The sequence below is a fragment of the Lagenorhynchus albirostris genome, chromosome 21 (assembly GCF_949774975.1).
Source record: "Lagenorhynchus albirostris chromosome 21, mLagAlb1.1, whole genome shotgun sequence".
Lineage (NCBI taxonomy): Eukaryota > Metazoa > Chordata > Mammalia > Artiodactyla > Delphinidae > Lagenorhynchus > Lagenorhynchus albirostris.
This window is the reverse complement of record NC_083115.1, coordinates 3,677,552-3,703,577: the sequence shown is the minus strand read 5'-3', so window position 1 is coordinate 3,703,577 and position 26,026 is coordinate 3,677,552. Positions and strand designations below refer to the sequence as shown.

The window sequence follows — 26,026 nt, the reverse complement described above, 5'->3', positions numbered from 1 at the left end:
GCCCTGCTCCCATCCCATGCACCCGATGGCCCTTGGAGCCCTGATTCAGCCTCTCCTCCTAACCTCTGAGTTTCTCTCACCCTGACCCTGCTTTGCTCTCCCCATCTCACAGCCCACCTCTGCCCCACCCCAAGCTTCTGCACTTGACTATGCCTCTTCCTCCTCTGATTTCTGGACTCAGCTAGTCCACACTCTGGACGTCCCAGGCCAACACCACCAAAGGCTCCCTCCCTGCACACAGCACAGAGCCCCACTTCTCCCATCCTCCGACTTGACCTCTGCTCAAATCCGGTCTCCTGCTCGGTCCTATGAGCCCCTGTCCACCCTCCCTCTCTACCCAGTCACGCTGGATTATGTCTCCTTTGGCAGATTTCCCTGGCTGTTTTGATTCATCTTCTCCCCAGGTTCCTGTGACCTGTACCCTGACCCCTACATCTGCACTCGTACTTGTCCTCAGGCAGGTGACACTGGCTGTCACTCTCTGTTTCAAGCACACGGAAGACAGGCTGTGTGTCGGGGAGGATGCGGGAGAACAAGAGTGGAGCCCTGTCCCCTCCAGGAGGTGCTCTTGGTAAAGCAGATTCACCCACCGGAAGTAGCCTTGGATGACAAGACAATAAAGTATTTCAAGAGCAAAATTACATGGCCCAGAGCTCAGAGCAGGGTAAATAAAAACAGCTTCACTTCCTAAGCAAACAGAGCAAAACATTTCCTGAGCTCTACGTGGCCCTGTGATTAGCACTTTGCATTTATTAATCAGATCCTATAATCATTGTGGAACGCCTTTGATATAAGTAACAGCATTAGACCCATTGTACAGATCGGAAAAGGGCAGTCCGGGCAGGTGAAGTCCTCAACCAGTAAAGGGTGGGGTCTGACTGACCTGCTTAGTATCACAGGACAAAGTCAGCAGTGGTTTTTGCACAGCGAAGTAATAAGTTATACTTGGGGGTAAGGCCCTGATACAAAGATATACCTCCTTCCCTCAGGCAAGTCTCTGAAAACACTCACGTCAGTGTTCCCTATGTTGAATTTGAGGCTCCCCAAGGTGAAATAAGTAAAGTATACATAAAGGAGTGCCCTGTTTGGCTAAGTATTTACTTAGCCCAGGTGTGTTAGTTTCCTCTGGCTGCTGTCACAAAGTCCCACAAAATTAGTGGTTTAAAGCAGCACCGTTTTACTATATCACCATTCTGGAGGTCAGAAAACTTAATTCCATAGGCAACCTCAGTTGCCCCTTGCCATGTAACACATATTCACAGGTTCTGGGGATTAGGAAGTGGGCACATTTGGATACACTATTTGGTCTCCTGCAGGCAGTAACAGTGCCCTTGGGGCACCACCAATGGCAGACCTGCAGCCATTGAACATATACCCCTACAGGGCACCCAGGCAGCCAAGGGGAAAGTCCAGCACAGCTTACGGCACAGGAGCCCCGAATGGAGCCATCCACCTTGTTCCTCATCTTCCACTGCTCTCCCCTTCCTACAGACCCGGCTCCTGTGAGGGGCCTCCAGGGCCAATCCCCACCTTCTGTGAACAGGTTTACATCAATCTTCTAGTCCTTTGTGTTTCCACTCTGATCACACAGCTCCTTCCATATACCTGAGATTGGCACTCTCTTCTGGGCCTTCATTCTGGTGTCTGGTTCCTTATCTGATCCTTCAGAGACGTTGAGTTCTTGTCTTTTCATTTTTTAAAAAAATAAATTTATTTATTTATTTTTGGCTGCATTGGGTCTTTGTTGCTGTGCACGGGCTTTCTCTAGTTGCAATGAGCGGGGGCTACTCTTCGTTGCGGTGTGCAGGCTTCTCACTGCGGTGGCTTCTCCTGTTGCAGAGCATGGGTTCTAGGTGCACAGGCTTCAGGAGTTGTGGCTCGTGGGCTCAGTAGTTGTGGCTCGCGGGCTCTAGAGCGCAGGCTCAGCAGTTGTGGCGCACGGGCTTAGCTGCTCCGCAGCATGTGGGATGTTCCCGGACCAGGTCTCGAACCCGTGTCCCCTGCATTGGCAGGCAGATTCTTAACCACTGCGCCACCAGGGAAGTCCGAGTTCTCGTCTTGAAAAAGATTTACTGTCACCTCTGTTTGCTTGCCAGTCCTCAGTCCCAGAGGCAGAGTCCTGCCCTCGGCTTGGTGGCTGCGTCTCTCTCCTCCTGACAGGTTTCCTAAATGCCAGAGCCTGTGTGTGTCTTCGGCTCCGTGGTCACCCCCTGCCCGTGAGTTCACAGTCCCTGCTCCCCCGGCCCACCAGCACCAGCACCGCCCCCCTCTCCTGGGCCAGGCCCTGCCTTGGTTCACAGAACTCATCCCAGAAAGGTCCGTCTCCAAGGAGACCCAATCCCGGGCACCCTTGTGCTCCTCTCAAGGCAGAGTTTGAATAACCCCGTGTTAATCACAATCCGGACGTCAGAGGCTCTGATAGAGGAAAGGGGTCAGGCTGCCTACGACACCCCATCAACTCACCAAAGGCTCACCTGGGAAGAACACAAGACCTTCTACTTTTCAAAGCACTTTTCAATCTATCATTTGCTCTGTAAAAGGGCCAGAGAGGTAAATGCATCCAGTATAAGAAATAAGACGACTGATGGGAAAACTAAGGTTGAAAAGTACGTGGAGCTACTAAAGGAGATGCGACAAGACCGAGCCAGGCCTCACCTCCTGTCTCCTGACTCCCAGGTTAGGATTTTTTCCGCCATATTATGTCAGTGGGTCAAGCCTGTAGGTAGCATCCGCTGAGAATCTCAGGGTCGGAAGGTCTTTAAATGTCATCTAGGCTAACCATGTAATCTAGGGACATTACATGTCCTCTGGGTTAATGTAATGATGGTGGCAGCCCCTCAGGAAATGCCCTGCCAAGTGGTCAGCCAGCCTCTGCTTCAAAGCAGCCCCCGACACACAGCTCACCTTTAAGTGTCTCTGAACGTTAATAAAGCCTTCCTTATCTCGAGCTCAGATCTAACTCCCTAATGTCTACCTACTCATTGGTTGAATCTGTTGCACCCAGGCACGCACATGCATGTGTGCACACACACATATGCACACACACACACACAACAGAGAAGAGCCAAACTGGACTACGTGTTGGATCTGTTTCTTTTACCTTAACCTTTGCTTTCCGCTGCTTTTGTTCATTAAAAGGGTACTGTCTATACGTAATTGCCTGCCTTGGGGAACCCGCCCCTCTGCCTGAATGTTAAACCAAAGTGCCTTTGTTCAGGGAAACTCTGGACCCTGTTCCACCTGTAGATGGCTGCAAGAAAGAAGAAATGAACACATCCCCTCCCGGAGGCTGGCCATTCCAGGGGACAGTTGCCTAACTTAGGGCCTTTTTACTTTACTTCCTCATCTCCTCCCTTTCTCTGTGCTATAAAATAAACTGGCATCCAAACCCCGATAAGATGGTTATTTTGAGACTTTAGTCTGCCATCATCTCGGTCTGGCGGCTTTCCGAATAAAGTCGTATTCCCTGCCTCAACACCTTGTTTCCGATTTATCGGCCTGTTGTCCGGCGAGCAGAGAGAACTTGGACTCGGTAACACACACACAGCATGACTCTTTCCCATGACAGCCTTCTGAGTAATCTCTTTTCCATGCTAAACAACCCCGCTCCCTTTCCTCTCCCTCCAGTGAGAGGATTTCCATGCCCTTCACCATTCTGGCCTCTGTCCTCTGAGTCACCTCGAAACGCTTCCCACAGTGTGGCAGTGACACGACCACGGCAGCCTAATCTAGCCTCCGATCTGGGCAAGACCTCCACGCTGAAGTCTGCCAAGGCTTAGAGAATGTGGTGGGTCCCGAGTCCCATCACGCTCTCATCTTACAGAAGGAGCTAGAAAAGCGTGAACCGGAGCAGAGATTCCACAACACACTAACAAACAAGATCCGGAACTGGGTTTTGTTCTAGCGGCCCTGCCAAGCATCTCAGAAATTCTAGTAAATACAGGTCCATCTGGAAAGGCAACCCAAACCTAAACTGTGTAATTCGGCAGGATCCCCAGCTGATGCCTGATCAAAGCACCTCTTGAGTAGGAGGAAAGGTGATGATTCCCAGATACCAGCTGCTCGCCCTCATCAGATGGAGTAGCTCGGAGAAGCAATGAGTCGCGCTTCAATTATTCGTACCCAGAGGTCGCCACCACTCAAGAGCCTGTCATTCGTGGAGGGGAGGCTTCAGCAGCACACCTGAGCGGAGAGATTGCTTCTGGATTCAGTTGTTTATATGTTCTGTTCTTCCCTTTTGTTTTCATGACAGAAGTAATGTCAAGCCCATCTGGTTGATTAGGCAGAGCAGTTCCCAGATGGGCAGCGGACAGTGAACCTTCGGCACCGCTGCTGGGTTCGGCTGCAGGCAACAAGGGCGGATGGCAGGCAATCCCGACTCCACTAAGGAGCAGAAGGGGTTGCACCTGGGGGCTCAGGAAGCCCGTGGCCTGGGTCTTTTCTGCTGCCTCTTGGTCCTTATCCTGCATTTGCAGTAACTGCATTTTGCTGGAGACCACGCCTCAACCTCTATCCTAGGTCTGGCAAACCGGGGAGCACTCTGGTCTAAAATGATGGTGCCCTGCCATGCTCTGAACAGCCTTTTCTCTCCCTAGAGCCCCAGGACTGCAGCCAGCACCCTGCTACCACCTGCCCGACTTTCTTGATGCCGGGACCCTGCTTGAGTCTCAACATGGTCTCGGTACCCAGAATCTCCATTGCTGGATTCCACCCTCCTATCAGGCCCTCCACCCCTGTCCTGTGCCTCAGGACATAATGCCTACCCTCTGCTTACACTTGCACCTAATGACTCACCTCCCTGTAGGAGGACACATTGCTTCCTTTGCTCCCTGCCAGCAGCTGGCTTGACAACAACGCCAGCCCAGGGACCAATGTAGCTTCCCAGGCTCTCCAGTTCTGTCTGAAGTTACCAATGTTCCAAGATCCTTTCTGCTCAAAGCAGCTTTGGAGGAGAATGGATGAGGGGTTAAGCTGAAGAAAGGGAGATGCTGGGAAAAGCCAACCAGCATCTGTTTCCATAGCCCAAGCCACGAGCTAACAGCTCGTGCTACCTTCCCCCCACCCACCCCCATTCCCTCCTCACCCACCCAGCAGCTTGATGCCTGTCACAGTGAGGACTGGGCCAGCCCCATGGACACCAAGACTAAGTCATTAAGGAAACACTGCAGTTCAAGGATTTTAGATTCTTTTCCTTTGGAATATATTGATGGCAACTAACAAATCAGGATAACTCAGAAAAACAAACTGATGCTTGGTTATCTTAAGGATGCATTGAAATTCACAAAGAACTATTTTTTTTTTGCCTGGTGGTGATTTGTTTTTACAGAAATAATAACTCCCATTTGCTAATTAATGTGATAAACAAAGATATAGCCTCTTCTCTTCCATCACCACCTCCAAAATTAATGTTAACAGCAATACTAAGCTTAGGCAGAGAACAAATGGGCTAGTTACACATTCACGGAGAATAGGTAAAAACCTTCCAGTGGTTGTTTCTTTGAGGTGTCTATTTTAAGAGATTTGAGGGGGAGTAGGTTACAAGGTGAGTATCCAACCTTTTAGAGAGCAAAAATCAAGAGTTTCGACCAAGTGCCTGCTTATCAAATGTCAACATACAGAATGTGCCTAATCAGGCTGAGCTTGTCTCCAAATTCAACGTGTTTTGCAACGCCATCCTCTGTCTGAATGTCATAGCCACCTTTACAAAAACAATAGTCTTTAGTTCAACTAAGTAGAAAAATGCAGTGAAAAGATTCCTTGCTCGTCTCCAGGTAAAAGCAGTTATTTTTCTTAAGAAAAACCCCAGTGAGGATAAAAGCCAAGTATTGTTTTAGACTCTCTTCAATTTCAAAAATACCATTGAAAAAATAATTACACCCACGATTTATGCATGATGCGTTAGGCAGCCAGATACAATGCACTGCTACCTTGTAATTGCACTGAAAAAGTCAACATCAGGAAATATACCCTCAACTTCTTGGGATTATCACCTAGTCTAGTAACATCTTTGCCACAATGTAAATCTTGTCCAAATAATCTATCTTGATTAAATGATAACAGTAGTCATTTAGTTCTATGACTTAATAGACTTCTGAAGAATTGTTTTTTGTTACTTCTGAAGAACTAGAGGGTCATATGATCTGTTATCAATTTTTTTTTTTTGCGGTACGCAGGTCTCTCACTGCTGTGGTCTCTCCCGTTGTGCAGCACAGGCTCTGGACGCGCAGGCTCAGCGGCCATGGCTCACGGGCCCAGCCGCTCCGCGGCATGTGGGATCCTCCCAGACCGGGGCACGAACCCGCGTCCCCTGCATCGGCAGGCGGACTCTCAACCATTGCGCCACCAGGGAAGCCCAATGTTTAAGCTTTTTATTGTGAAAGTTAATAGGCTTGAATCACAAGATTCCCTACAAAGGTGACTGAAATGTCATCTGGGGGGAGGGGATGGGTGCACCTCGGGTGTCAGCACATGAAAGTGTTTTTAAAGACTCCCATTTTCCTCCTCCATATCCCCATGAAGACGAGAACATTCTCCAGGATTGAGTAAGGAAGCAATATGTATACAATACACTATCCATCACCCCTACTAATTACAGACCCAATCTAGAAAGGACAGTGTTCCTTACATAATAGATCGATTATCTTACATAATATACGATAAATATGACAGACAACATCGTGCAGGATGGAAACAGCCATTCAGATGCAAACTGCTGAATTACGAATCTGAAGGGGCCAGGCTGAGAGAACCAGAACTTGGATTTAACAGTCTTATGACAGCACAAGTCCCGCTGGGCTACCTGCTCATCCCTTTAGGTTTTCCTCTCATCCACTCTCATCCTGGCAGCCACCCGCGAAGAGGGAGCCTGATAAATGGGACGGGCACTGGATTTCAGTGTCTCCCCGCCATCACTGTTCAGACACCTACCTGTGGTCGTTAACGGGGTTTTCTCTCCTAGCAACAGTTTTAACCTTTTAGCATGGATTTTGCCTTGATAATGTGAGTCAGCCACCACCGCGGAGGTGAAGGACATGTTACAGAGGGTACAGCACTTGTTTTTATCCACCATGTCGGCATCGCTTCCCTGTGAGGGAGAGAGAGGAAAAGAACATTAGCGAGAGCCCCAAGGCCTCTGATGTTTCTGTCGCATTCCGTTCTGTTGCACGTGAAACTTACCATAGACTTTCTTCTTGAAATGTCTGTATTGTCTTTGCTCTGCAATCTCTTTTTTCTTCTCCATGATAATCATCAAAACTTTCTCAGTTACTAACTTCAACCTATACTTAAGAGGGACCACTACTGCCAGCACTGGGAACACAGGACAAACGGGCGGATATGAACCACCCGCAGAAAACCAAGGCCCACAACAGGTGTAAACACATGGGACCTGGCACCGGGAGGAACGGGGTCTCTCACTTCCTCCATTATATGCATCAAAGTAAGTAAAATATCGGAGTTCACGTGGCCTGAATTATTTAGCAAAAGTTATCATTTGGCATTCAGCTCTGCCTCTGACCCACTTGAGCCTCACCAGGATACGTGGTCCCCTGTTCAAGATTTTTTTAAAGATTTCTTTAAGGAATTGACTGTTTTTCATAATTAATTTGAGTCTATATCATAAAGCTATGGTGACCATGCTGGCTGAATTTTCCAAGAGAGTTTGTGTCATTTTCCTTTTCTTCAGGACAGGTGATTCATTAACTGCTGCACAAAATACTTCAATCCAGCTTGATTTTTACTCCTTTGTAAGACTTCACGAAAATGAATAATGATTTGGAGAAAATAAATCCTTTGTCAGACCATGTGACCCTGCTACTGTGCTCACAGATCATCAATTACCTATATTCTGTGAGGGGAAGATTAATCCATAGGCTTCCCTCCTGCCTAGTTAGAAATTGAGGGTAAAGGAGGCTCTCAGATAAGGAGTTAATCTATTCCTTAACGGAACAGCAATAGCAAAGCATCTCTTTATTAAAACAGCAGCCTTGGGTGAGTATCTTGCCCCACAATAGCATGGGGACGAGGATGAGGGTGGGGATGGGACTGAGAAAGGGAATTCTGTATTTTTCTGCATAATGATAAGATGTCCAGACTGCTGGAGAGTGTTACCTTGCAAATTATGGGGCAGTTAGAAAACTAACTCCTTCCTTCTTAAGGCATTCGTTGGTAATAGGGCTGACAATTGTCAGTCAATCTTGGGAGGAGTGGTGTGTGTGTGTGTGTGTGTGTGTGCGTGTGTGTGTGTGTGTGAGAGAGAGAGAGAGAGAGAGAGAGAGAGAGAGTGTGTGTGTGTGTGTGTGTGTGTGTGTGTGTGTGTGTGTGAATGTACCAGGAGGCTGGGCTGCAGTTTCGGGATCGGGGAAAGGGAGAGACGCCATAAGAGTCTCTGAGATTTGCAGTCCCACCTACAGCTATTTATTCTCTTGACCTTAGCATTTAAATCTTAGCATCTCCCCAGCCCCCTTACCACAGCTAATGAGTGAGATTGAAAGAAATGTACTGCTAGGGGCTGGAGTGGGGGTCGGTGAAAGGAGACGGATTCTATGGAGAGGGGAGGGTCTTCCCGAAAGGGGTCTCCTAGAGAGGCACAAACTTCAGGGCAGGACGTCTGGGTAGACATCGAGGCTGGACTCACTGAGTGTACCCTTAATGAGGGTTTCAAGCCGAGGTTTTCTCCTCAATAAAAAACTAAAAAGTGAATTCCCTGGTGGTCCAGTGGTTAAGGCTCTGCGATTCTACTGCACGGGGTGCGGGTTCAATCCCTGGTCGGGGAACTAAGATTCTGTATGCTTTGTGGCACAGCCAAAAAATATTTTTTTAATTTAAAAAAATAATAAAAATAAAAAACCAAAATGAAGTAATAAATACTTGTATCCCTTTGTCTGGTCTACTATGGAGCTGACTGGACCAGGCAGGAAAGAGGAGAAGAGTTGGCTTCCCCGCATTGACCTCACCAGACAAGCCCAGGAGATGCCCCAGATCTATGTATGGGGTAGAGCTAGGAATACCGGGAAATACAAACCAGGGGGTTACTGAAGGCTTTGAGCCCAGTAAATGAGGAGTGGACGGGGGAGGACTGAGAGACACGGACCAGCACTTTCCCACTCTGTGTGAGAGGGTATTTGTCCTACATTTGGCGGCGGGGGGGGGGGAAGGAAGGTTGTCAAGGTGAAAGTCGTTGTTTGAATTACCCGTTTTCACCTACTTATGCATAATATGGGTCGAAGCACCTAATTTTTTTCTTAAAATTAGGCAGAAGATTATTAGCCAAAGCTTAACGCACAACCTACACCTATTTAGATCGTGTGCATCCCTCCTGCCTCTTTTAGCAAAATTGCCGGCCCAGCCTGCCCCGCTGTCCCTGGAGTTCTAAGGTGGAGACATTTCTACAGAAAGTGACTGCTGTCATTATATGAAGTGTATTCAGAACTAGTTTCCGGGGCAAAGGACAGCCCTTAAACTGGATGATGACCAGTGGGTTTATGGTATTCATTCACCCAACACATTTTTAAGGACCTCCTAAATGTGTGAGATGCTGTGTTAGAGGAACATAACCCTACTCCTTGTTATTAAGGAGGTTGGGACCAGGAGAATTGGAGAAGGCAGGTATAAAATGAAAGAGAAATATTGTAATCAAAGACATATAGTCTCCTATTGGACCCACGTTCTCCCAGTTGTAAGGTAAAAAGACTAGTAATGTAAATGAGCCTATTTCTGTGGATTTTCATCTTCAAGGCTTTCTTGTGCCTGGAATGTCCTTCCTCATCATTTCTTGTCTAATCTCCTCTTTCCAGAACCTGTTCTCATGGCCCAGGTTAACCATCACTTCTTGAGATGAAGCTTCTTCTGTCTCCCTCTACGGTCCTGCAGAAGTGGGCACTGATCTTAGGGTCCTCTGTGTGTCCTGTACATGCTTCTCTTATAATAGAGCACTGAGTCATGATGTTTATTTGTTTTCATATTTGTTCCCCTTGTGAGGAAGAAGGACATTGCTAAGGTCAAGGAAATTGATACTGAGGCCCCAGCTTTTAGCACAAGGCTTGCCACACAGTGGGACCTACAGATATTTACTGGATGAATGGAGGAGTTGAGGGTTGGTTTGTTAGGTTAGTGAATTGCATGCCATAAAAAGTCAAAAGAGGAGACAGGTAATGCAAGGAGGTCTATGGTCAGCCCAAATCTTTCAGACTAACAGGAAGTTGGCCAGAAAAAGAACCAGAATTTTCAACAATTTATAAACTAACTTAAGGGTTCAACTAGGGCAACATTTTCCAAAAAGTTATGTTTGTTTCATCATGGTTTTAATACATATTCTTAGATTTCTGCTCTGCTGGGCAATCTCATTCACATCACAATATAGAACAGTGGTCCCCAACCTTTTTGGCACCAGGGACTGGTTTCGTGGAAGACAATTTTTCCATGGACCGGGGTCGGTGGGGGGGATGGTTGTGGAATGATTCAAGGGCTGCATTTATTGTGCAGTTTATTTCTGTTATTATTCCTTTGTAATATATAATGAAATAATTATACAACTCCCCAGAATGCCAAATCAGTGGGAGCCCTGAGCTTGTTTTCACTTGCCACTCACTGATAGGGTTTTGATATGAGTCTGCAAGCAATTGATTTATTATGGTCTCTGTGCCATCAAACCTCTCTGCTAATGATAATCTGTACTTAGAGCTGCTCCCCAGCGCTAGCATCACTGCCTCAGCTCCACCTCAGGTCATCAGGCATTAGATTCTCATAAGGAGCGCACAGCCTAGATCCCTCGCGTGCACATTTCACAGTAGGGTTCACGCTCCTATGAGAATCTAATGCCGTCGCAGATCTGACAGGAGGCGGAGCTCAGGCAGTAACGCAAGCGATGGGGAGCGGCTGTAAATACAGATGAAGCTTCGCTGCCTCGCCTGCCACTCACCTCCTGCTTTGCGGCACCATTTCTAACCGGCCATGGACTGGTACCGTGGACCCCTGATATAGAAGAATCAAAGAATAATAGAAGCAGAGAACCAATGGTTATGCAAAAATATATCATGGGATGTAATTATGCCATCATTACAGAAGAGGGTCAAAGAAAGTTTAGCTGTCTGACAAGAGAGGGGCTGGGATGCCCTGAGAAGTTAGGCAGATTTTGAGGTCCATAGGACATCTTTTATAGGATATTTTACTAAAGAGGTCAGTGTAACTCACATGATGCCACCATCTCTGATTCCTCTGATGACCCTGGTGGAGATGTAACTACCCAGAAAGAATCTCAATATTAACCAAGGGCCTGGAAACTGCCGGAATTTAATTGTGTGTTCCTGGCTATCTACATCCTAATTTCATAGCTCCTTGCAACTGCAGATCATAGCATTGTTCCTGGAGTCTCCTACTGCCCCCCAGAGCCCTGTTCTTCTGTGGCTCAGGGGAGAAATTCCATAAAAGTTGATAAACTGACCTCAATGAACACATTTAAGGTTTCTGGCTTAAAGAATTGAGAATGGCCCCAAACTACCAAGTAAATTAAGGGGAATCCAAGATTGTCTTAAAATATGGGTTTCAAACTGGAGGTAAACATTCAGTGGGACTTTTTCAATACCGTGTCCACATGGCTGAAAGAAAAAGAAGTTTGTGGAGGGTCCTAAGGCTGCCTAGTCAAAGCATTCTGCAAAGTTAAGAACTTTTCAGAAGAATTCCATCTAGGTGAAAAAACGCTGGCTGACTAGGCCAGAAATCTAGTCCCAAAATTCTGTTTTCTTTTTTTGTACTTTTTTTCTTTTTTTACTTAATTCAAATAACTGTCATCATTCTTCTTTACTTTAAGTGAGTGTAAAAAGCCTGAGAGAGAGACTTTTATTTCAGAATATCAGAGTGAGGAATCCTGTGAAATCGTTCCCTGGAAAAATAACCATAACCAGTGAAAATTCTTTTTTTTAAAAAAAAAACCTTTAAAGTCTCTGAAAATTATCCTAAGAGCAAACACCAACTTAAAAAATATATATGTATTTAAGAAAATATACTAACTCTCAGTAAGAAGAGTGAGAGTCTATGGCACTTCAGAGACAATCTCTCCCTCCCTACTGACCCCCCAGTTCAACATAAAAAAAGGTCCACTCTGCTGTGTGTGGTCAAGAAATTAGTGTTCCCTCTCCCATCAGCTCCCCATTAAGAGATATCAGGAAGAACAGGTCACCAACACATCCCCTTTAGCTCCAAGCTGTAGAAACTAAATTCTTGGCAATGTAGCCCAGACAGAGATCAGGTACTCTCTTCCTCACTCTTATTCATAGGACAGGAGCTCTTTCCCTGGCATAGCAAGCCAAGAATATTGGAACCATGGTTGGCCATGCCCCAGTTTGCTTGGAGGACAGAGGTTCTGTGACAGAGGAAACAAGCTAAGACCAGAGGCTGCCACCTCTGCCCAGATAATAAAGCAGAGATGTCACTCTGAGAAAAGCAGTGGCTCAGAGATTTTTCCATAAGAACAGAGTGGTAAGAGGGGGGCTGTAAGAACAAAGAGCTCTTAAACTCTCCCCGGAGGAACTGACTGTGTTTGAAATAGAGTGTGGGAAGGTTTATGCTAAAGGATGCTCTCAAAAACAGTGGAGGTTTTGGTGGTAAGCAATTAAGAGAAAGCTGATAGCTCCATCAGAGCAATAAACTAAACCATAGCCCAGCTAGTTTATCAGAAAGAACCAGGGAAAGAGACAGCTAAGGCGAGCCTTCCCGGAGTGAGAACAAACTTCAAAGACTTGCCTCAAAAACTAATGCTACAAAAAGGACTGAATTTAATCTGATCAGAATTTATACCGTGCACTGGCAGAAACAGAAGAGCCATCATCCAGCAATTAGCAGAGCCTAAGAGCTAGGTATGATTCTAGCAGAGGCAGACAGCTTAACAGAGAAGATCAGGGAAAGAGACAGTCCAATAGAGTCCTGCAAAAACACTGTCACCCCACAATGGCTGTGCTTTCCTAAGGCTGTTCCTCTGAGCAATGACATTGTGGCTGCATATCATGGGGGGGGGAAGAGATATAATTAAAATAATCTAGCAAAGACATGGGACAAATAAATAAGCAAACAGGAACAAAAACAAACCCAAGAGGGTGGGGGTTAAGTTTCCAGAATTGCTACAATATATTACCTAAAATATCAAGTTTTCAACAACAAAATTAAAAAAAGAAATTTAAAAAACCCAGAAAAGTGTAACCCATACAGAGAAAAAAAAAAAAAAAGAGGGCCCAGATGTTAGGTTTAGCTGGCAAAGACTTCAAAGCAACATCAAAGACTTAAAATGATTACAAATGTGTTCAAAGAATTAAAGGAAATCATGCTTAAATAATGGAATGTATGATGCCAATATGCTATAAAGTAGAGAATATCAATAAAGAAATAGAAATAATGAAAAAGAATAAAATGGATATTCTGGAGTTAAAAAGTGCAGTAATTGAAATTAAAAATTCACTGGAGGGGCTCATCAGTAGTTTTGAGCTTGCAGAAGAAAGAATCGGTGAACTTGAAGATAGATCAAGATAGAGATTGTGCAATTCAGAAAAGAGAGAAAAAAAAGAATGAAGAAAATTGAACAGAGACTCAGAGAAATGTGGAACACCATGAAGCACACCAACATATGCATAAAATTGTAATACCAGAAGAAGAAAAGAAAGAGAAAGGAGCAGGAAAACATATTCAAAAAAATAATGACTGAAAACTTCCCAAATCTGAAGAAAAACATTCATCTACACATCCAAGACATTCAACAAAACTCAAGTAGAATAAGCGCAAAATGATCTACGTCCAAATACTTCATAGTAAAAACACTGAAAGCCAAAGACAAGGGGAAAATTTTGAAGCAGCAAAGAAACACAGCTCATCACAGACAAGGGAACCAAAATAAGATAAACAGCTGACTTCTCATCAGAAGCAATGAAGGTCAGAAGACAGTGGGATGACATACTCAAAAGGCTGAAAGAAAAAAATCTATCAACCAAGAATCTTGCAAAACTTTTATTTCAAAATTTAAGGTTAAATAAAGGCATTCATAGATTTTTTAAAACTGAGAGAATTTGTTCCTAGCAGATCCACACTATAAGAAATACTAAAGGAAGTTCTTGAGGCTGAAAGCAAATGACATCAGACAATAAGTTGAATCTCATAAAAAGAAACAATAAACAAAGAGCACCAGTAAAGGTAACTATGTAATTACAAAAGACAACATAAATGCATATGTCTTCTTTCTTCTCTTAACTAATTTAAAAAGTATATAGAGTCACATGTATATATTTGTATAGTTGGGCAATAATATATAGAAATATAATGTGCTTGACAATAATAGCACAAAGGAGGTAGGTGGGAGCAAACCTGTAATACAGTAAGGAAATGACACCAGGTTGTAACTCAAATCCAGAGGAACTAATGTTAAGAACCATAAAGAGTAAATAAGAAGGTTAATACAACAAACACTAAAATATATACTGTTCTCTAATTTCTCAGCTTCCTTAAGGATATAAAATTACATAAAATAGTAATTATAGCAATATATCATTGGGTTTGTGACATGCATAGATGTAATATATATATATATAAAATAGCACAAGAAATGGAAAGAGAGAAGACTGCTATACAAGAGTAATATTTCTATATTAGGCTAAAATTAAGTCAGTAAAAATCTTAAGTAGATTCTAATAAATTGGGATGTATGTGTAAGCACTAGAGCAACCAATAAATAAATAATTTCAAATAATACAGTGAAAAATCACTAAAGGAATTAAAGTGGTATAGTACAAAATATTCTCTTAATGCAAAAGAAAGTGGTATAGGAGAAATAAGGGAATAAAAAAGACATAATTCATACAGAAAATAAAAACTAAAATGGTAAACATAGATCCAACTATAGCAACAATAACACTAAACTGTGGCAGTATTATACAGTCTAATCAAAATAGAGATGATAAGACTGGATAAATAGAAAACATGACCAATCTACATGCTGGTCACACTTTGGATACAGTGATACAAATGGGTGAAACGACAAGAATGAAAAGACGGGACTTCCCTGGTGGTCCAGTGGTTAAGACACCATGATTCCACCGCAGGGGGACATGGGTTCAATCCCTGGTCAGGGAACTAAGATCCTGCATGCCACAGGGCATGGCCAAAAAATAAAATAAAATGAGCATAATTTTAAAATAAAAAAATTAAAAGATATATCAGGCAAACAGCATACATAACGAATCTGTAGTGACTCCTAGGAAAAGACTAGGCAGTACACTTTTTAACATCAGTCTGAGCAATCTCTTTTTAGATATGTATTCTCAGGCAAGGGAAACAAAAAACAAAAATAAACAAATGGGACTATATCAAGCAAAATACTTCTGCACAGCAGAGAAAACTGTCAACAAAACAAAAAGACAACCTACCAAGTGGGAGAAGATGTTTGCAAATCATATATCTGATAAGAGGTTAATATCCAAAATATATAAAGAATTCATACAGGTCACAATTGAAAAATAAAACTGATTAAAAAATGAGCACAGGAGTTGAAGAGACATTTTTTTCCCAAAGAAGACATATAGATGGCCAACAAACACATGAAAAGTTGCTCAGCATCACTAATCATCAGAGAAATACAAATCAAAACCACAAGGAGATATCACCTCACACCTGTCAGAATGGCTACTTTCAAAAAGAAAATAAATAACAAGTGTTCGCAAGAAAGTAGAGAAAAGGGAACCTTGTGCACTGTTGTTGGGAGTGTAAATTGGTGCAGCCACTATGAAAAACAGTACTGAGGTTCCTCAAAAAATTAAAAATACAACTACCATATGATCCAGCAATTCCATTTCTGGGTTTCCAAAGAAAACCAAAGCACTAATTTGAAAAGATACATGCACCCCTATGTTCACTGCAGCATTATTTACAATAGCCAAGATATGGAAGCAACCTAAGCACCCATCAACAGATGAATGGATGGATAAAGAAGACATAATACATACACACACACACACACACACACACACACACACACACATAATGGAATGTTGGTCATAAAAAGAATGAAATTTTGCCATTTGTGACAACATGGATAGACTTAGAAGGTATGCTATATGAAATAAGTCAGACGAAGACAAATACTGTATGATTTTACTTATATGCTGAATGGAAGAAATAAGACAAATGAACAAAAACAAAACAAGTGAACAAATATAACAAAATAGAAACAGAGTCATAAGTACAGAGAACAAACAGGTGGTTGCCAGAGGGGAGGGAGGTAGAGGGATGAGTGAAATAGATGAAAGAAATTAAGGGGTACAAATGTCCAGTTACAAAATAAATGAGTCAGGGGATAAAATGTGTAGTGGGGAAAATTAATAATAATGTGATATCTTTGTATGGTGACAAAGGAGGTCAAAGGTACAAACTTCCAGTGATAAGCTAAATAAGTACTATGGGTGTAAGGTACATGATTAATATAATTAACACCGGTGTATGGTAAAATGAAAGTGATTAGAAGAGTAAATCCTGAGTTCTCATCACAAGAAATATGTTCTATTTCTCTGATTTTGTATCTATATGAAATGAATGATGTTCACTAAACTTACTGTGGTCATCACTGCATGATGCATGTAAGTACGTAAGTCAAATCATTATGTTGTACGCCTTAATCTTATACGGTTCTGTATGTCAATTATCTCGTAATAAAACTGAAAGGAAAAAATTGGACAAAGGATCTGAATAGACATTTTTACAAAGAAGATATACAAATGGCCAATAAGAACATGAAAAGATGCTTGAATCACTAACTATCAGGAAAATGCAAATAAGCCACCGTGGGATACCACTTCATAACCACTAGGCTGGCTAGAGTTTAAAAGATGGGTAATAAAGGGCATGAGCAAGGATGTGGAGAATTAGGAACCCTCATATACTGCTGGTGAGAGTGTAAAATGCCACCGCCCCGCATTGGAAAGCCATCTGGCAGTTCCTCAAAAGTTGAAACGTGGAGCTACCGTACCACCCAGCAATTCCGGTTCTAGATACCATCAGTCCTCCTCATTTACAGGCACGTAAAGGTCTCCCCCGCTTTTCGGAAGTTCGCTTTCACAGAAGATCTCCGATTAGTACCTGTTCCGCTAACTGAAAGAAATCCCAAGAGGATTTTGACTTTTGGGGAGAAAAGTGAAAACAGCACTGAGCTTTTGTTTTGCACTGAGCTGTTACAGGGGCAGCACACAGCCGCAGCAGCCGGAGGAGCACCACAGGCTCCCTCCCCAGGAACTACACAGCATCTCAGCATCAAGCTGCCATAGCTTTGCACACCCTGTGAGCATCTGTGCCTCCGTTAGCAAGGTGTGTCCTAAGTTAATCGCTTCTTCGCTTTACGCCATTTCAGCTTACGAAAGGTTTCACAGGAACGCTCTACCTTCAGATGGTGGGGGGAACCTGCATTTGCAAATTTACCTACTTGCAAATAGTTATTTGTAACCCCCAAATCCACACTTGTGGTGCTATTGTGGTAATTTTCAGACTCACGCACAGTGGCAAAAAATCTGAGTCACCTGACACACACGTTCCCAGCTGAGCTTGAACAAGGCAACGCTGCCTTCTTGTTTCACCTCATGCTGTAAACAAGTGTTCTTTTCATGACCCATTCAGTTCCACATTATTTTTTGCATTTTTGTGCTGTTTCTTGATGATTTCACCGCTTCAAATGACCCCCAAGAGTAATGTTGAAGGGCTGGACAGTGTTCTCAACCACAAGAAGTTTGCGATGCACCTTACAGAGGAAACACACGTGTTAGGTCAGCTTCATTCAGGAGTGACTCATAGTGATGTTGGCTGTTTGAGTTTGGTGTTAATCCATAAACAATACTTTACATCTGGAATAAGGACGAGAAAATTTGCTGATCCTTATGTTATCCAGAAAGTGCTAAAGTCATATCTGCAGTGCATGATGAAGGTGTGGAAAATCTGGAAAGGTGGCTAAATGTGTGGATTCACAAGATAACAGCCGACAAAAAAGCATAATGGACAGCTTTGTTGTGAGGCTAAAAGTCAATGAAATGTACCACATTACCCAGAGTCAGGAAAATATTAAACGTTCCTCAGCTAATTTTATCATAAAAAAGAACTATGTATAATCAATTATTTGTAAGCAATGTATATTAAATAAGGCATCTTTAAAGAGAAACACATAAAATGAGGTCATGTATTGATAGATTGACAAAAGTCTTGGGACCAGCGGCTTGCAGGAACGTAACCCTGAATTTCCCCTAGAAGCAGTGGTTCAGCATTTGCTAACTCAGAGCTGGTGACTTTACAGAACATAACTACATGAAAAATGAGAATTGAATGTATATTTCATTCAAGAGAAATAAAAATGTATGTCCACATAAAGACATGTACGTAAATATTCATAACAGTATACTTCATAATAGCCCAGAAGTGGAAATAACCCACACGCCCATCACCCGAAGAACTGGGAAATACAATGTGCCACAATCCGTACAATGGCCCATTATCAGCAATAAAAAGAATAACGCACTGATACATGCTATGGCCCGGATGAACCTTGAAAACACTGTGCTAAGTCAAAGAAGGCAGTCACAAGAGACCGTATGTTGTATGATCCCATTTGTATGAAATTTTCAGAATAGGAAAATCTATAAAAACAGAAAGTAGCCTAGTGATTGCCACACAGTAGGAAAAGGGGAGAGAGAGTGAGGGAAAATGGGAGCAACTCCTAATGGGTACAAGGTTTCTTTCTGGTGAGGATAATATTCTATGGTTTACTATGGTAATAGTTCCACAACTCTGTGAATGCACTAAAAACCCTTGAATTGTACACTTTAAATCGGTGAATTGTAAGATATCTGAATTATATGTCAATAAAACTGTTAAAGGAAAAAAAAAGCCTAAGAGCTGCATTTAAGTATTCCAAAAGCCCAAAGGAATACTACATTTGAAGCATAACTTTTCTTTTCTGGGCATCTTCTGCTTGGAGGCAAGTCCACTGAGAAAGGGAAAAATAAAAAATATTTTGTTCGTGTGGACTGCCTTGTAGTATATGTCTCAGAACTAGCTGGAAGTCCTTGTAATTCTGATCACTGGTGTCCATTTTAGCTAAAGACATTTCGTGGCTACCATGGAACTCTAACTGCAGCTGCTATTAACCTACACCTAAAGGCAAGAGCAACCTGACACCCCCTGCTAGAGCCAGAAATAACTGTATCTCCCAGCACATACCATGCAGTAAGATGAAATGTCCAATAAATGCAACTGTTTCCAGAGTTATGCATGTCGTTGCTTATCCTCCGGTATTTAACTTTGAAAAGAGGCAGTAAGCAGGAAAGACTGCTCCTTCTCCTTCTCTCCTACTTTATTGGGACCGAAAGACCTAGAAGATGCTTCCTGACTGACAGCAGGGCCCTGAGCAATCTTTCTCCCACTGTTCTCTCTCATGCATTCTGTCCCCCTCCATTTAGGTCACGCTGTCCTCTCTCCTCCCAGGCTATTCAAATCACACCCAGATGCCGGTCCATTTTCTCCAGGACTCCTGTGAACTTTCAACTATGTCTTCGTGGCTGACCTCTCCCCGTCCTGAATATCTGTGCCTTAAGTTTTGATTAGGTATATTTCTTTAATTGTTTCATCTGCATTTTTTTATTAGGATCATCTCTCCAAAACCATCTTGAAGGCAAGAACTATAGGAGTGATCCTCTCTCCCCAACCCCCATCTCCAGAGCCTGCTGTGGGTCTAATTACATAGAAAAGACTCAATAAACACGGAATAAATAGTTGCTGAATGAATGATGTGAAGTGGCCATCCATGAACCAGTTCTAACTTGGTCATGTACATCTGTTTTCCGCATAAAATCACCTCTCCCCTGCTCTCTTCCCAGCATTATTGCTGTGTCTCAGGAAAAGGTCAATGGGCATGGAGTTCATACTCAATACTGAAATGGACATAGTGGCAATGGTATGTTATCATGGGAGTTTGCCCACACAACAAGGATGTGTCCTGCTGGCCAGGAAAGTGGATGGTGACCAGATATCACAAGAGGAAGCTACAGTGTCTGCAAGAAAGTTGGCATGAGCCTCGTGTCCCAGTGTTGACTAGAGAGATACACAACCCATCCTTTGGATGGAAACCATCCCTCCATTTCCATAGGATTGGGGAAAGTGGTCCTTTTGACACTAAAGGAAAGAGAGGAAGAAGATGTCTCCCCGGGAGAGATGCAGAATTGTCTGTGTGCCTTTGGTGTTTGGAAGGCACTGGTTTGTTTCTGCAGTCACTGAAGAAATATTTAAACAGATGGTAACAGTACTTACGAGACCCCCAAAAGGAGAAATTAGCCAGAGCCCCTGAGACAGGACAAGCACATAAGTCAGATAAGCCCCACTAACAAAGAGAAGGGGCAAACAAAACTGTCACCATTGAATAGATGTGCCACAGAGAACAAAGGCAGTGGGAGAGGCAGGAGGGAAGAGGGGGAGACCAAGGGCTAAAAGCTCTGAAAATCTAGAACCTTCCAAAGGAAAAGCTGTAAGTCCTGTCTGAGACACCACTTGAAGATTGGACAGAGCTGAGGTGGCCTTAAAATCTGAATGCCACCCATGCCAGAGGCCCTCCTTCAGAGAGCCCTATTCACCTTCGCCATCCAAACTCTCAGACCCCACGTACCCACACAGCTGCCTTTTCTGAGCCATATGAGGCCCTTATGTATTTTCCCACACTTAGTTTTCATAGTAACTCTAAAACAGGCTTAGGATTTATCTCTGTCTTCCCTTTTCCCTCATCCCCCAAACACAACACATCAGCACATCCTGTCAACTTGTCCTCCAATTACACCCCCGAACAGTTTCTCTCTGTCTCTCAGTCCACTTGTATAGCCTTTTCTCTGATCACTCCCACCATTCAAGCCTGAGTCCTCCTCCACTGCATGCCTCTCTTTTATACCCTTCATAGCACTTACTTCACATTCTAAAATTATACGGTTTAGCTATTTAAATAACTTATTTCTTACCTGTCCCCTACCACTAAAGTATTCAATCCTGTGTGCCCAGTATCCAGAGAAAACAGCACTGGCCTAGAGTCTGTAAGACAAGCCACAAATATGGCCACATTTAAACTTTTAATAGTCATATTAAAAGAATTAAAAGAACCCGTGAAATGAATTTTTAAATACATACTTTATTGAGCCCAATATATTCAAACTAGTTTCCTTTCCACAGGTATTCAACATAAAAATTATTAAGGAGCCATTTTATATTCTTATTCTCCTACCAGGACTTTGAAATCTGGTGTTTACATTTGCAGCACAAGTCAATTCAGGTTACCCATATTTCAGGTGTCCAGTGGCTCCATGGGCCAGTGGCTACTGGGTTGGATAGCATAGCTCTAGATCATAATGAGTAATTGTTAAATACTAGCTGAACTAAAAAATGAATGAATAAATGAATGAAGGACTCAGTGAATAAATAAATAAATGAATTCCCATTTTCACAGATCAGGAAAGTGAAACCAGAGTGTTTACATAAATTCTCCAGTGTGTCATATGCTTAGAACGTGGGGGAACGGATTTTTGAATCCTTGACTCACTGAATTCACGGCAGTGCTATCTCCATGATATGGCTCTGGCATCTTAGGTCAGTTGTCTCATCAAAAGCTTTCAAGGGCCCTTTACTACCTAAAAATAAATTCCTTATGACATTTAAAGTCTGCCACCACGTAACTCTCAACACACTTTTCCACTGCTTTTCACACGTAATGTGCCCCAGGCAAACTGATTTTTTCAAGGTCAGGAACACAAAGGAACCTGCCAGGAGATGGCCTGAGGTCCCTGTTCTCCATGTTTCTGCTCTTCGTAGCCTGGCCGCCTGCCCTTGTCAGATGCTGCAGGTGAGTGAGGATCCAGTGCTTTTGGTCCCATTTCTGTATCAGGTTGGACAGCAGCAGACTCCCCAGAAGAGGAAGCCCCTATCTTGTCCATCTTTCTGTCTCTGCCCCAGCAGAGTGCCCGGAACATGGTAGCTTGAATGGAGGAATAAACCCCCCATCCTACAACCACCCTGAGTACATCCCTGCATGTCCTTGTTCATATGGCTCCTTCCACCTAGAATTTCCCCAGTCTCTCTACATGCAAGGGGCACTCAGATACCAGGTCCCTCATCAAGGCTTCCCCAAGACAGCCCACCACCAAGAGATCTCATTCTTCCCTCACTGCTGCACAACTTCATTTAGGTCTCTCCCCACATACCTGACACCACAAAGCAAATATCTCACTATCTCTACTGGATCGTTCATTCTTTGGTCTAAAGAGGTATCATCCCCAGTGCCTAGCATGGTGCTTTTGTGTGACGTCCTAAAAAAAACGCAGAATGCTGAATTAAAGAGGAGCCGATCTGCATTCAAAAGATGCTGGTTTAAGTCCTGGCTTTAAATGTTCGAGATGTCACATAATTATTGAGTCTGAAATTTCTCCCCTGTTATGTATGAAATAAAATCTGCCCTGTCTGTCTATTCATGAGGTAAAAGTCAGGATAAAAGAACACAATATATGGAAACATGCTTTGTTTGGAAAGTAATTTTCAAAGTTTATGTTTATATATATATATATATATACACACACACACATGTATATACACATATTTATGTATATACATATATAATATAACATATAATTATAATATTATAATTATATTATTCATATATACATACATATTCAAATAGACTGGGGGATGGATGCATATTATCTTATTTTATCTTTTTCATGGCATTTATTTATACCTGACTTTTTCTCACTTATCTACGGCGGTTCATGTTTAATCCCTGTCTTCTATCGTTGTAATGTATGCTCCTTGAGGCCAGGAACTCTGTTTTATTCACAGCTCTACCCTCAGTGTCTATAAGAGGGCCTGCTATAGTCCATTCAATAAACATCTGCTGATGAATGAAAAAATACATGCACACAAAATAAAATGAGGATTCTGAGAAGATGTTGGCGACAGTGGTACAGTTTTAAATTTTCTCTAAATCCCCAAATAGACACAGAACTCAAAAGCCAAACAAGGAAAAACCAAAGACAACACTTCTAACAAAACTAAATGACAAGGTAGTCCCAGGAACTTCAAAATACAAGTGAATAAAAATAAACAACAAGATCTAGAAGGCCTGTAGGTGTAAGCCTCTGTGCAGGAAAACAGTGAAGGCATGGGGCACCTGTAGGACCTCAGAGCAGGAGGGCCCTCAGCGGCCAGTAAGTCCTCATGAGACAGCATGGCAGATGCATGTGAGAACAGCAGCTGAAATTAGGAAGGCCTGCTCCATCCCAACAGCAGGTAGGTACAAGGGACTATGTAAGGCGGGAGAGGCAAGCACAGTCTTGCCCCTTGGAACTTTCAAGGCAATGCATCAAAATTCTTACCAGGACAGAACTGTATACTGAAAAGACACTGCTGAGGATAGAATCAAAATCTTGGGGTTTATCAAAATCTTTGAGAGATATATATATATATATATATATATATATTTTTTTTTTTTGGCGGTACGCAGGCCTCTCACTGCTGTGGCCTCTCCCACTGTGGAGCACAAGCTCCGGACGCGCAGGCTCAGCAGCCATGGCTCATGGGCCCAGCTGCTCCGCGACATGCGGGATCTTCCCGGACTGGGGTACGAACCCGTGTCCCCTGCATCGGCAGGCGGACTCTCAACCACTGTGCCACCAGGGAAGCCCCACACTACTATATTGAAAATAGATAACCAACAAGGACCTACTGTATAGCACAAGGAACTCTGCTCAACATTCTGTAATAACCTAGGAAAAAAAAATGAAAAAGAACAGATATATTTATATGTATAACTGAATCACTTTGCTGTACACAACACTGTAAATTAACTACAGTCCAATATAAAATAAAAAATTTTTAAAAATCGATCAGAACAAGGACAATGGAGACAAAGAAAAGAGAGGTTCAGACAAACATGGAGGAGTGAAAAAGAGACAATAATATTCAGTAAACAAGCTATTGTATTTTTAAACACTAAACACAAACATACTCATGCCAAAAATGTAAAAAGAAAGGAGCTCTGTTAAGTTAGAAAAGCAACCTTGAATCATACCTCCTTCTAAAAGTTCAAGAGACAAATACATGATAATGAGCAAGAGAAAACTATGAAAATCATATTCCATAAGAGTTATTTTCAAAAGGAGGAAAATAGCAAGCTTGCAGAAAATGAAAACATATCAGAAACAAATGCTTCCAAAACAAATCAAAATGGTAATCTTCTATTTTAAAGCAAACTAAGACACTTTAAGAAAGTGTCATGAAAGGACAACATAAAATGAAAGGCATGAAAGGACAACATAAAAATGAGAAAATTCACAAATTAGCTATAAGAACTACAAAAATAAGTGGAAATAAAAGAATAAATCACTTCAGAAATGAAGATTAAACTAGAAGAAACAAGATGAATAAACACAATGAATAATTCTCTAAGAGAAACAGAAGGTAAAATTAAGGAAAACATTTAAAATCCTAAGGAAGGAGAGATATAAAGAGATTCAATAGTAGGTGACAAATTGAAGAAACACAAGGATGAGCCAACATATGAATAAGAGACCTCGGAAAAGAAAGTGAAATAAAAGAAAGCAAATGTTGGTATTTTCTAAAACTAAAATTAAAGAATATATATTAAAAGAGCATACTCTGAACGTCAATTCAGAGCAGCCAATACTAAAATATATTCCAGGAAAATTACTGAACTTGAGAGTAACATTTAAAAAAAGTATTTGAGCCTCTAAGGAAATGACTTATTTATAAGGAAAACAATATTAGATCGTGATCAGACTTTTCAACTGCAGTGTTTTATTCCAAAAATAAATGGGCTAACATATTTTACATTCTCAAGAAAAAAAGGGGAGCCCAATTTTTTTTTATATCCAGCAAACCTGACATTTCAATAGAAACGGTCCAAAGTGATAACAGGGATGAACTCAGGTAACTTTGTTCTCATGAGCCTTTCCTACTGTATCTGCTGAAATGACTAGAGAGACATCAATAGAAGACTAGTGGTTGTGTAGTGTATATGGTTACTTATGAAATTAAGATAAAGGGGGTTAATAGGGAGAAAGTATAGTATGCAGTGTCTATATGCTCAGATACTGTGGATATAGTATAACTATTCAAACTGGGGAGAACATGTGCTGCAGAAAATATTTATCAGTTAATATATTAGTGATGTAGTAATAGTATGGTTATTTGCATCATGCTATGTCTATGATATTGGAGAGAGTAAATGAATAATCATGGGACATTCAAATTTTGTCATTTCCTGTGTCTTTGGGAATCAAGAAGAAAGGTAAACAGAAGAAAACGTCAACAGAAGAATAGAGGAGGGTGAGTACAAACCCTGAAATCATGACTGAATTGGAAGACTCAGTCTTTACTGGTGAGGTCTTGTGAAAACACACATCTTTCTTAGTTCTATCCACTGAAGACACCCAAAAACAATCACAAACCCAGTACAACATCCCTAGCGCTCAGAATCCTAGCAATCTGGAAATACCATTCCCACTAAAAGAAACACAGTCTTCTGGGAGCAAAGAAGTTGATTCCAGGAAGTGGACAAGATGAGCCTGGACTATCTTGCCACACTAGATAACAAGAAAGCTATCAAAGATGACCACGGTCATGACACAACGGCTCAGAGGCAAACTTGAAGAGGCTCCCACTGGCAAAAGATGAACTTCAAAAGGGATAGTAACTGCAATTGATCGAAACACACCGAAATACGTTTAATCCACGCACTCATAACAGTGTGTTTTAAAAGTCTATTCGGTCACCTCTGCAGGGAACCCAATTCCTTAACTGGAAAACTGATAATTAAAAGGACAGAATAAAGCAATATTTCTGCCTTTTCTAAAAGACCTGTAACACAGAGTACCAAACAGTAAATAAGGAAAAGTGCTTGTTCAAAACAATTCCAACTAATCAATGAAAAAATGATAGAAGAAAAAAATTTTGCAAGGTTCAGTGAATTAAT

General features: G+C 42.3%; 1 protein-coding gene across 1 annotated transcript in view; it reads right to left on the bottom strand.

Annotated features, from left to right (window-relative positions):
- The window catches only part of ZMAT4 (zinc finger matrin-type 4), a 254,765-nt gene that overhangs the window by 133,858 nt on the left and 94,881 nt on the right, over nucleotides 1–26,026 (bottom strand). The window contains exon 3 of the mRNA XM_060136440.1: nucleotides 6,928–7,084. Coding sequence (XP_059992423.1) covers nucleotides 6,928–7,084 — 157 coding nt within the window. The remainder of the gene's footprint in view (nucleotides 1–6,927; nucleotides 7,085–26,026) is intronic.